The 12,982-nt window shown below is 50.7% G+C and overlaps 1 protein-coding gene across 2 annotated transcripts in view; it reads right to left on the reverse strand.

Moving 5' to 3' along the window:
* Positions 1–203: 203 nt before the first annotated feature.
* Positions 204–12,982, reverse strand: part of AK5 (adenylate kinase 5) — a 235,854-nt gene continuing 223,075 nt past the window's right edge. For both annotated transcript variants that reach the window (XM_072754843.1, XM_072754844.1), the window contains exon 14: positions 204–1,559. In XM_072754843.1, the coding sequence (XP_072610944.1) occupies positions 1,491–1,559 (69 nt within the window). In that variant the 3' untranslated portion in view covers positions 204–1,490. The remainder of the gene's footprint in view (positions 1,560–12,982) is intronic.

Here is a 12,982-nt window from a genome sequence, read left to right on the forward strand (position 1 = left end):
AATACAAAAATTACCATGTATCATGAGTACACTGAGAATTCTCTCTGTAATAGCTCAAAACTGATCTCTGGCCAAGATTAAAACCATATGAGCATATCCTAAATCTCAACTATTACTGTGTTTGCTTCTAATTCTGTTTGGAATAAGGCTTCAAGTGCTTTCCAGAATGATGTGAGTTACAAATAAATAGAAAAAGAGTTATGTTGTGTTCCATTTATTTTATTTGTACATATCCATTTCAAAAAAAAAAAAAGACTTTAAAAATAACAATTCTGTCCCAGAATTGGATCCTTATCAACACAACCATTGAAAGGGGGGGGGAAAGTCATGCAAACTGAAACTATGGGCTTTTGTAGTGACTGAATGGAAGATGCAGTTATTCCAGTAGAATATATAAGAAGCTCTGTTTTGGCAACTGATAGCACAAAAGAGAACCCAGACTTCACTGGTTTGAAGCAAGGAAAATACAGTTTTACATACAAGGTTTGCACGACCCCGTTAAAGGCCTGGGATCTGTTCAACACCAGGGACTGACCTGCCTCTCCTACCCTCATCAGTTCGGTTACTGTTACTTTATGTCTTACTTGCTCGACAGTAATAATAAGTAAATGGGTGATCAAGTCAAATCAAAACTAAGTTGACATTAGTCTGGTGGATGCAGTAAGAAATCACCTCATGCTTTCAGTTACTTTTGGTCCTTAGTGTTCATGTGCAGTTGCTGAAATGCACCACCAGGTACTGAAGGGATTAGGTTAGACAGTTTATCCAATTTGTTTTCTTAGCCATTATGACAGTATTCCAAGTAGCCAGCTTCCTAAAAATGAATGGACAAGTGTCATTGGCGACTACTCTGAGTTTTACTGTCTTGGAAAAAGCTATACAACTTCACATTGTATTATTTCTTATCAAGTTTTCACATTTAATCAAATTTATCAACAGTTCTCAACCCAGTGTCTCTGGCTCCGAGCTACTGCTAGTGGATGAGACTTGAGGACATAGCCACTAGAGGCGATGCCCAGGCCTGCCCCTCCTATTAAGGCCCTTCAGGCAACAGCATGTAAATCTCGGGGTGAGAAAGGAGAATGTGATGGGGAATTGGGTGCTCACCCCGTTTGCTAGAAACCAAACGGTCAGACTCCCAAGTCCTGCGGTCACAGCTGACACAGACTGGCACTGCACTGCTGTTCACATACTAGCAGCTCTGAGGCGCAACCTATAGGATAGATACGTGTGCGTGCTGGGGGCGGACAGCTGTCTGAATTAGGGAGAAAAGGTTGGAGAATACCAAATACATCATGCATGGTTTCCAGACACCTCTCAGACAGGTCAAGTTGGGAAGCAAACAGCAACATCAGGATTGGGCCTTGGGGAGGGGGAGGGGGCGCAGAAACGACACAAAAGGGTTAACTTGAAACATATTGTGTTAAGGGATGAACCTGTTCGTATTTTTTCCTGTCTCCACTCTCCTTAACGTACATGCTTTTTTGTCTTCAGAAAATAGAGTCAATAGCTGTGCAGAGTTGAAGAAAAACTTCCTCTGGCGTCCCCTCTGCATTTACCTATATTTAAGAGGGGGAAAAAAAAGTTAGTCTTTTTTTTTTTTTTTTTAAAGATATCTATTTATTTAGAGAGTGAGCGCTAGCATAGGGAGGCGAGGGAGAGGAAGAGGGAATCTGAAACCAACTCTGCGCTGAGCACGGAGCCCTACCCTGGCCTTGATCCCACGACCCTGAGATCATGTCCTGAGCTAAAATCAAGAGTCAGAGCCTTTAACCAACTGAGCCACCCCAGGTGCCCCTACAAAGTTAGTCTTAAGAAATGTTTGTAAATATTTGTAAATAAGACTCTAATAATTAAAAAAAAATGACCTGCCTCATAACTTGCTGTGCAAATTTTTAAAATATGAGACCCCAAAACCACAGAGAAAAAAGTGAGTAGTTGTTTAAGTTTGCCTAAATTACAACCTCAATGAGATACCACTACACACCTTTTAGAATGGCCAAAATCCAAAACACGCCACCGAATGCTGGTGAAGTTATGATGCAGAGGGAGTGCTCATTTTTTGCTGACGGGAATACAGCCACTTTGGAAGACAGTTTGGCACCTTCTTACAAAATTAAACATTCTTAGCCATATAATCCAGGAGTTGCACGTCTTGGTTTATGTCCACGCAAACACTTGCACACGGGTGTTTATAGGGGCTTTATTCATCATCGCCAAACTTAGGAGCAACTAAGATTTCATTACGTGAGTGGATGAACTGTGGTGTCCAGACAATGGAATATTACTTACCACTCAAAGGAAATGAGTTACGAAGCCATGAAAAGACTTGAGGGGAAACTTCAAATTCATATTACTAAGTGAAAAAAGCCCATCTGAGAAGGCTACATACCACATGACACGATGGAAAAAGCAAAACTATGGAGACCATAAAAAGACAGAGTTGAGGAGGGGAGAGCGGAATGAATGGGTGACAAAAAGGATTTTTATGGTAGTGAAAATGGTGCCTACTTGTCACGTATTTGTCAAAATCCATCGAGTGTGGACACCGAGTGAACCCTAATCTAACTGGACTTGTGAGAACAATGTGTTGATGTAGGTTCATCGATTGTGATGAACTGTGCTCGTGTGGGACGTTGAGTGTGGGGACAAGGGCATGAGAATTCTACTTTATGTTCAATTCTGTGAATTTTTAGATCTCTTAAAAAAACAAAAACTAAGTGCCTTGTTGAGGTAAAGCTGAGGCTCGTGGAAAGACGATACAGTTCAAAGGAGACGTCTGAGTGTTCTGGAGCATTTGGAGCAGGACGGGAATAGGGCCCAGGGGGTGGACTGTAGAGAAGCAAGCAAGCGTCAGTAGGGCCCCCCCACAGCAGAGGCGGCCGGAAGGGAGGGCGTGGGTCTCCTGGGGACGAAGGCACCCTACCCGGTCCTCTGAAAATATCCTAACGTTTTATTGGCTTTCGAGGTGTGTCCCACCACCCCTGGGACAGACAGCCCCAGGACTCCCGGGAGGGGTGGGCCGCCAGCCGCCGGCTGCAACCTATTCAGGCATCATCTCCGCGCTCTCCTTTGCTAAAGTCCAGCTGGGCCTTCTAACCTGCATCTTTCACACGCTGTCCAGGTGATTTGGGGCCACACTCGGAAAAACACGGATTTCTTCCACTCTCGGCTACCTCCGTGCAAACTAGTTTCGATTTCACAACACTAGGGACTTCACAGACCCTGAAGGCAGAATGATTCTCAACCTCCCTCCACCTGGCTGCCCACCCCTCCAAACCCACCACATTTAAACATCCCACAAGGCAGAGCAACAATGTTTCTAGAAGCATTTTGTTTGTAACAGCCCCAAACTGGAAAACTCACTAAAGTCCATCAGCAGTAGATGGATGAGTAAATTGGTGGCCTAGTCGCATGATGGGAGAAACACTCAGCAAGGAGGGTTCATGTCCCAAAGCTGGGGGTGGGGGGAGGAAACAAGTCTCCAAAGGACACACACCCAGGGTGATTCAGGTCCTACAAAATCCAAGAATGCGCAAAGCTAAACCGTCGGTTAGGGATGCAGACACGAATGGTAAACTCTAAGGAGAAGCGAGAAGATTATCATAAACGTCAGGATAGTGGCCACTTGGAGGGAGGAGGGAAGAGGTGAGAGCCCGGAAGCTTCTGTCCTCCTCTCCTGCTTCTGGCCCGGGGTGGGGGTGGTCACACGGTGTTCGTTTTAGAGTTCCCCAAACTGTGCACACTGCTCCTGCGTCCCTGTGTGTGACCTACCTCGCGACGCGGAAAACCCTGAAACGGAAAAGGATTTAAGCGGCCCTTCCCCGGTGAATGGGTGGCATCCGGTCCCTCCGGGAGAGTCAGGCTCCCCATCTGGGGGCTTTGCGGTGCGTGGGTCCCTCACAGCACCTTGCTCTATTTACCTCTCCTCTCCCCCCACTTAAAAAAAAAAAAGATTTTATTTGTTCATGAGAGACAGAGAGGCAGAGACCCAGGCAGAGGGAGAAGCAGGGAGCCCGACGCGGGACCCCGGGGTCCGTGAGCCCCCGAGGCGGCCCTCTCCTTCCTTTCCCTTTCAATCAACAAACCTCTCGGGCTGCTAACAGCGCCTCGCGTGCTGGGGACACAAACTGAACAGGACGGAGGCATCCATCCCGGGAGCTGCAGCCCCGCCACGCCGGGGGAGACGCAGAATGAACGGGCATCCGCGCTGGCCTGCGGGAAGTACAGGAGCCCCTTCCCGACGTCGGGAGGGCGGGGAAGCTTCCCCAGGAAACTCCTCGTCGGCGTCCTCACCACCATCTAACATGACAGACTTTACCACTCATGAAGCTTGCTTTTATTTATTTTAAATTATTTTTATTTATTTATTTATTTATTTATTTATTTATTTATTTAAATAAATATTTAAAATTTATTAAAATAAATATTTAAAATTTATTAATTATTATTTTAAATTATTTATTTTAAATATTTATTTATTTTAAATTATTTTTAAAAATATTCATGATAGAGAGAGAGAGAGAGAGAGAGAGAGGCAGAGACACAGGCAGAGGGAGAAGCAGGCTCCATGCAGGGAGCCCGACGTGGGACTCGACCCCGGGACCCCAGGATCAGGCCCTGGGCCAAAGACGGTGCTAAACCGCTGAGCCACCCAGAGAAAAATAATGAAATTATTTTTTGATTAAAAAATAAATATCTTTAATGAAACGTCTTCAGGCCTGCCCTGGCTTCCCGTGGGCCTTTGCTTGCTGGCCCCTTCTTCTCCCCCATCCTGTCCCCAAGCCCTCCAGCCCCTCCCGGACACCTGCTCCCCCCCACCCAGCATCAGTGCCTGTGAACCAGCAGGTAACTGACGCCGCCCTCGGAGCCCCCTGCTGCCATCCCCCTTCCCTGCGGCCAACGGAGGCCCCGCGGGAGCAGTTGGATTCCCAGGGTCACCCGGCTGAGTGCCTGGGGCTGCCCAGAACCCGGCTCCCTGACCCCGCGGTCCCCACACTTGCCCACAACGTGACATTCCGTCCCCAGGGTGAGGCCGCAAATGCTGAGCCCTTGTGGATCGTGGAGAGGCTGTTAGTGATGATAACCGGGGATTACCTAGGGGCTGTTCTTTATTTTTTTTTAAAGATTTTATTTATTCATGAGAGACACAGAGAGAGAAGCAGGCTCCTGTGGGGGGAGCCCGGTGCGGACCCCGGGATCACGCCCTGAGCTAAAGCCCCCCGGGCGCCCCACCTAAGGGTCTTTAAAGTAGGGCTCCAACCCCAGGTGACGTAAAAGTCAAAGTCGTTGATCAGACAACTGCCAGGGGGGTGAAGGTAAGGCAAAGAGCACTGTGTGACGAGCCACGCTACCTGGTGCCACCTCAGGGGAGCTTCATTCATCCCCTGGGGGCCTCAGTTTCCCCCTCTATAAAGGGGCTGATGTCACGCGGGCCATGGCCGGGCTCGAGCTCCCGCGCTCTCTGCCTTCCCAGAGCCGGGCACGTCTGTGGGGATGCAGTGCCCGCCAGGGGCATGGGGCAGCTCCGGTGTCGCCAGGCCGGGGGGGGGGGGGGGGGGGGGGGGTGGCCGATCCTGAGGCCCGAGAGCCTCTCTGGGGAGAGACCTGCGTGTGCAAAGGGAAAGCAGGCCGGGTTGTCGGGGACGCGGCCGCTTGGGGAGCACATGGTGCTCGGGCTGGGGAAGGAGGCCCGGGGCTGGAAACCAGGCGGGCTGGGGTCGGCCTGCCGCGGGCATCTCCCATAAATGGGATCGCACAGTAAAGGTAGTTTTTGGTGCCTTCCCCCCCTCCCACCCCAAGCACCGTATTTTCCAGGCTCGCCCATGGTTTAGTGGCTCCAGTACCTCCTCCCTTCACCTTTGTGGCCCAGGGTGACTCGTGACCTTGAACCTGAGCATCCAAGCGAGCCTTGGAACGCAGGCCCGCCCTCCCTCCCACCCCTTTTCAGCAAGCCTGCCCTCTGCCCTCTGCCCTCTGCCCTCTGCCCCGCCGAACCTGCCCTTGCCCTTGGTGATCAAACCCTGGAAGGAGGGAAAGGGTGTTTAATGCAGGTCCCTACCCCGGCCCCGGTTCCCTCCCTGGCTGGGGGCGGAGGAGGGAGAAGGTAAGAGATCACGGCCGCTGGGCTGCTCGGCTGCCGCTCACACTGTCCTTGACCTCGGCAGTGGCAGACACGCAGGTCTCGGGTCCCCCCTGCTCGGCACATTCCCACACGGAGAATATTTTAAGGGAACGTTGAGTGACTTTTGTATTTTCGTGTATCAGTGCGTGACTCAGAGGACATGGGGAAGAGCCAACTTGCCGAGTGCCTCTGGAGCCGCAGGAACCCTCCGTGCGGACCGCGCGGGCGCACAGAGCAGCAACAGGGCGCTGGCGTTGACCCCCTAGGGACCCGATCCTAGGGAACCGGGCCGGGCCCGGGGGCTGCTTGTCCTGCGTGAGGGGGACTTCCTCGGCGGTCGTGCAAAGCCTGGAATCAGACGTCCTCGAGCTTTCGCTCCCGTGGGCAGCGCTCGTGCACTCTCCGTGCCCGGGGCGGTTGGCACAAGCTCCCCGCCGTCCCTCCCCCAGCGCCGCCAGCCCTGGGCCAGCCAAGTCGGAACGGACCAGGTCATCTTAGTGCATTTAACTGAAAGCTAGCTCAGTGGGTTTGCTTCTGACTTTACGAACCTATCTTTCGGGGATCCCTGGGGGGCTGAGCAGTTTGGTGCCTGCCTTCGGCCCAGGACGGGATCCTGGGGTCCTGGGGTCCCAAGATTGAGTCCCACATCAGGCTCCCTGCAGGGAGCCTGCTTCTCCCTCTGCCTGGGTCTCTGCCTCTCTCTCTGTGTCTCTCATGAATAAATGAGTAAAATCTTAAAAAAAAAAAAAACTATCTTTTTTTGGTCTGAGACTTGATCTAAAATCCTGCAGTAAGCGATTATATAGGAAAATAACTTTTTTTTTCCCCTCAAAAAGCTAAGGGCAAGTGAACAGGAAATACCCCTGAATCTCGGGTTTGCACCTGCGTCTCAGGGGAGGGCAGCCGGCGGGTCACACGCTGCATCAGGGCGGTGCTCGCCCTGCCCTGGGAAGTGCGCGTCGCGTCTGTTCCTCCTCTGGCTTCTGCGGATCTGCAGACCTAAGAGGTCGCTGTTCCCTGATGCCCGCGGGGCTGTTCCTCCTGTGCCCCCCGCCGTGAGAAACCGGCTTGACTTAGTTCTGTCTCGGGCTCGGCGTCCTGGGGCTCCTGCGACTCCCCCTGAGCGGCCATGGGGGGGGCAGGCCCGCCCCTTCCTCTGCCAGCGCCGCGGAGCCTCCCTGCTGGGCCGCGCCGCTGCCCTCACCTGCAGCACCTGCGGCACCTGTGGCACCTGCAGGCCGCTGTCCTCAGAAGTCAGGGTCATGCAAACGACGCCTCCGGGAGCCCTCTGCTCAGGCTACAGAGTCCTCCTCTCTGTCAAGGCTGCGGGGGGCAGGAGCCAGGCCCGCCTTTACCCTGAACAGCTTTAAAGACCTGCCGTGGTGACAATTTTAGGGTGAGGCACCATCTGCATGTTGACCACCTCCCTGCGTGCAGAATTTTCCAAAGTACAGGCTGTCTATTTACAAAGTCACATTTAAAACTCTGCCTTCGGGATCCCTGGGTGGCGCAGCGGTTTGGTGCCGGCCTTTGGCCCAGGGCGCGATCCTGGAGACCCGGGATCGAATCCCACATCAGGCTCCCGGTGCATGGAGCCTGCCTTCTCCCTCTGCCTGTGTCTCTGCCCCTCTCTCTCTCTCTCTCTCTCTCTGTGACTATCATAAATAAATAAAAATTAAAAAAAAAATAAAACTTTGCCTTCTGGGGACGCCTGGGTGGCCCAGTGGTGGCTCAGTGGGTTCAGTGTCTGCCTTGGGCTCAGATCATGGTCTCAGGGTCCTGGGATAGAGCCCTGCATCGGGCTCCGTGCTCACTGGGGAGTCTGCTTCTCCCTCTGCCCCTCCCACTGCTGCCTCTCAAATGAATAAATACAATCTTTTAAAAAATGATAAAATTGGGACATCTGTGTGGCTCAGTGGTTGAGTTTCTGCCTTCAGCTCGGGGTGTGATCCTAGGGTCCTGGGATCGAATCCCGCATCGGGCTCCCCGCAGGGAGCCTGCTTCTCCCTCTGCCTGTGTCTCTGCCTCCTTCTCTCTCTGTGTCTCTCATGAATAAACAAAATCTTAAAAATAAAATAAAATAAAATAAAAAACGATAAAGTCTTTCCTCTTTTCTCTTCCTCCAAATTTCGTCTGAAGTGTAACATCAGACAGCTTTTCTAGGTATCAAAAAAATTCTAAGACACATCTGATCATTTTCCTTGTTTACTTGGAACTTTCTAGGATAGTCGAGAACTGTTTTATCCAGTGCAGGAGCCACAGGGGCCTTCCGAACACCTGAAAAGTGGCTAGCACTGAGGAACTGAATCTTTAAAGTTATGTAATTAAAATCAATCCAACTTTTAAAACAGGTACTTGACTAAGTTATTGGAAAATTGAAAAATATAATGGAACAAACTGGGTCTGTGAAATCTACGTTTTAACCAGAAATTTTACTAAATACAATCGCCTATTTCCTTTTAAAGATTTTGTTTATTCATGATAAACACAGAGAGAGGGGCAGAGACACCCAGGCAGAGGGAGAAGCAGGCTCCATGCAGGGAGCCCGACGAAGGACTCAATCCCGCGACCCCAGGGTCATGCCCTGAGCCAAAGGCAAATGCTCAACACTGAGCCACCCAGATGTCCCCAATGTCCTATTTCTGATGAAAATTTACCATCTGAATTGAGTTAGGCTTATGTACCAGATACTTAAGACATATCAAAAAAAATTTCCAAGTATCTCATGATTTTTATATTGATGACATGTTGACATCCTAACACTTAGGACACATTGGGTTCAAGAAAATATAGTATTAAATTCATTTGTTTCTTTTTGCTTTTTTCTTGTTAATGCGACTCCTAGGACACTTTTAATTATATGTGCGTGGCCCACGTTCCATTTCTGTCGGAGCACGCTGCTCCAGCAGGTTTGCTGACGGGGGGAGGGATGAACGAGCGGACTCGGTCCTGCACAGTCTTGCCTCCACCTTGCTCTCCGCTCTAACCACTGCGGCTTGGCACTGTGTGTTACACCAGTGTGACTGGGTGCTTCCACGTGTCATGCCCTTGTCCCCCTCTCTTCCACCTGCCATGAACCGTACCCCCCTTTAGGACCCGCTCCAATACCCTCTTTTTCTCTGAAGCCTTTACCTCCCTTTCCAGGGCCCCGGCTCTGGTCTCTCTGGGAGACCAGAACAGTCTGTACGGCTTACTACTGTGTTTACCGCCTTGCGTGCTGCAGTCCATGGGTCTCCCGCCTCTTGGGGCTCCTGCCATTGAAAGCACCATGCTGGGATGGGATGCCTGAGCAGCTCAGCGGTTGAGCATCTGCCTTTAGTCCAGGGCGTGATCCCGGGGTCCTGGGATCGAGTCCCACATCGGGCTCCCTGCGTGGAGCCTGCTTCTCCCTCTGCCTATGTCTCTGCCTCCCTCTGTGTCTCTCACAGAATAAATAAATAAAACCTTAAAAAAAAAAAAAAAGAAAAAAGAAAGCACCATGCTTGGACCTTACAGGTGCCCCATAAATCTGCCGCGTCGAGGGCCTCAGCGGACAGAGCGCTCCGCCGCCAGGTCCCCGCGGTGAGTGAGGCGCAGCGAAGCCCTGGGGCCCAGGGCGGCGCAGGGGCGACCCGGGCGGGAGCAGAGCAGCCAGAGCAGCCGCTAGGACCAGCCCCAGGGCCCGAGTCCTCCCCGGGCTGCTGCTCTGGGACAGCACCCCCCGCAGTGAGCACGACTCCTCGCGACAGGACCACGGGGGAGCAAGACTGTCCTCTGCGATCTGGAGCTCTGTTTCTCATGAATAAATAAATAAATAAAATCTTTAAAAAAAAAAAAAAAGAAAAGGAAAGGAAAGAAAAGAAAAGAAAGAAAAAAGAAAAGAAAAGAAAAGAAAAGAAAAGAAAAGAAAAGAAAAGAAAAGAAAAGAAAAAAGAAAAGAAAAGGACCAGGAAAGCTAGCAGCGATCTTGCTGGCTCGTCTCTAAACCCCACCAGGCCATCCTTTTCTAACTCTAAGTAAAGACCTTATTACCAAATGAACGACTGGGGAGGTGGGGGTGGGGGCAACACATCCCAGCCTGGAAGGACTGATCCTGGCACAGGAGGGGAAGCAGAAAAAGCCACGGGAGCAAGTGCCTCTCGGGGTTCCCTGCTCAGCTCGCCTCAGTCTGAGCCCCCACATTGGGCAGGAGCCTCCCAGATGCACCCCAGCAGGCCTTCCAGTGCCAGAAAAGGCCCAGTCCTGGGCGCCACCAGTGCTCAAGCACACAAAGTGGGGTTAAAGATCACCTGCCCGTCCTGGGGGTCGGCGGATTCCCTTCCACTCCACCCTAAATCCAAGGATGTAGCAGGTTACAGTTTCCAAAGAGAGATGAAGCAGCATCTCCTACCACACATCCTCTTCTGAATATGGCCTTGCTACTCACCCATCAAGAGGCGAAATACACTCTCCTTCTCCTTGACCCTGGGCTGCCCAAGGGACAGTCGTGGCCCCAGCAGCAGGCGGCAGGAGGGATGCCCTGTGGTTTCCTGGCTCCGCCAGAAGATGCCTTGGGATGCCTGCCCTGGTGACCGGGAACAGTGGCTCCCTGGAGGCTCCCATTGGGGCACTACCTCTGAGCCCAGGAACCAAGCAGGAGAAGGCGCAGGCCAACCTGGAGAGGCTGCCCTGGGTGCTCTGCTTGGCAGGTGCAGCCAAGCCAGCCCGGCTCGGGCACCAGATGTGTGGCTGGGGTCAGCCTCTGTGGACACAGCGGCCCTGGCCGGGTGACCCCGGCGCTCTGAGTCACGCCAGCAGAGGCCCCAGATCCTCCAACCCCACTGTGATCTCTCCACGCCCCTGGAGCACAGGAGCCACGACCACCAAGTCACAGCTGTCAATTTATGCCACTAAGTGTTGGAGGAGTTCGTCACACAGCAGTAGGCAACCAGAACAGAGGATGCGTCAACTTAAGAGAACAGGCTTCTGGGGAAAACACAACTACAGAAACAGGCAAAGGGCAGGGCACCGCCGCAGGGATTCAGAAGGCAAGAAGATCTCTGATGCTCATACCACACAGAAACTAGAAAAATTCTAAATATAATTTTTTGACTACTCAACAAGAAATATTTATTGAGCACTTTTTTTTTCTTGTGCCAGGCATTGTGTTACATGCTGGGGATGAGCTGCGAACAAGACGGACATAATTCTTCCCACTACAGAATTCAGTTTCCCAGGGACGCTGGGGTGGCTCAGGTCGGTCTCCCCTAGGGAGCCTGCTTCTCCCCCTGCCTATGTCTCTGCCTCTCTCTGTGTCTTTCATGAGTAAGTAAATAAAAAATCTTAAAACAACAACAAAAAAGAATTTCCTTCTCTTGGTAGCCACGGAAATGTGCAGAAGTCATTTTAATAAAGCACGACAAATAGAAAGATGGAGAACGAAACGGTGCTCTAAAAGCACACAGGAGAGACGACTAATGTCTGCTATGGCTAGTTTAAGCCGTACGTATGTAAGAAGACGTGGTTGCTATGAAGCAAGAACAGACAGTCATGACATGAGAGCAGGCCTGCTGAAAAGGCAACAGCGTGCGAAGGAAAGAATGAACTGGGGCCAACAGAAAATACACAGGAGAGTTCAGATCAGTGGAGATCGGTGCTGGTAGCTAGGGAGCAGGAGCGACAGTGTAAAGACTGAACCAGAAAGGTGCAAATTTGGGGATTTTTCCTAGAAAGTCAAGAGCACAGAAGTGAAAATCATGGAGTGGGTGACAGATACAGAACTGTGCCCTCCAGTGCAGACCTCGCTGCCACATGTTGCTCTTGAGCACAGGGAGTGTGGCCTCTCTGAGCTGAGATGTGCTGTTGGCATGAAAAATGCCCCGGATTTCAAAGACTTGGGAAAATCAGTGTTACCCATTTCTTTCGACTTTTTAAAAATGTGGCTACTAGAAAACTTAAAATTACATATTGGGTTGCATTTATATCTCTTCTGTACGGAGCCAGTATAGAAGGAACAAGGTAAGGGGCGCCTGGGTGGCTCAGTCAGTTATGCATTGGCCTTTGGCTCAGGTCATGATCTCGGGGTCCTGGGATCGAGCCCTGGTTGGCTGGGCTCCCTGCTCAGTGGGGAGCCTGCTTCTCCCTCTCCCTCTGCTCCTTCCCCCTGCTTGTGCTCTCTCTCTCTCAAATAAATAAATAAAATCTTAAAAATAAAAAAAAAAACAAGGAACAGAGTGAGATCTAAGAATTTTATGTTTTTTGAGGAATTCTGAAGAGAAATAGGAAGAGAAGTACTTAAAAAAATAATCAAAGAACAATTACAGAAAACCCTTCTGAGTTAAAAAAATTAAAAAAAAAAAAAAAAGAAAGGTGCAAGTCAGTGAAAGCAGACTAATACCTGGACACAAGCTTTGAAGGACATGAAAACATTGGGGGGAAAGAAAACCAACCAAAAAACCAAAAACAAACCCCAAATCTTTAAAGATCCCGGCTGAAAAGAGTGGGCTTCCCAATGTGTCTCTGTCTTTTCCAACACAGAATGTTTGAAAGCAGCGGAGCAATGTCTTCTGAATGCTGATCGAAAACAGCTATGACCTAAATGTGATACCCGGTGAAGCTGTCACTTGTGTGTAAAGCGACGATAGCAGCATTCTCAGAAACTCACAGAAGAACCCAACTAAAAGTTAGTTGGAGTTATTTTAGTCAACTGAAGGAAGAGTCAAAGTCAAGAATCCAGAATGGATCATTCAAGGTATAACGGCAATCTGAGCTTCTCCCTCACTTGTGTTAGACTCCAGCCCACCAAGGGGGAGTCAAGGGGTGAGGTCTGTCCCTCTGGGGCCTTCTGCTTCCACTCCCTTCCCGGCAGTGCCCGCGGCTGCCTTTCTCCTTCCTTCGCCC

Source organism: Vulpes vulpes, chromosome 3, assembly GCF_048418805.1.
Source record: "Vulpes vulpes isolate BD-2025 chromosome 3, VulVul3, whole genome shotgun sequence".
Taxonomy (NCBI): domain Eukaryota; kingdom Metazoa; phylum Chordata; class Mammalia; order Carnivora; family Canidae; genus Vulpes; species Vulpes vulpes.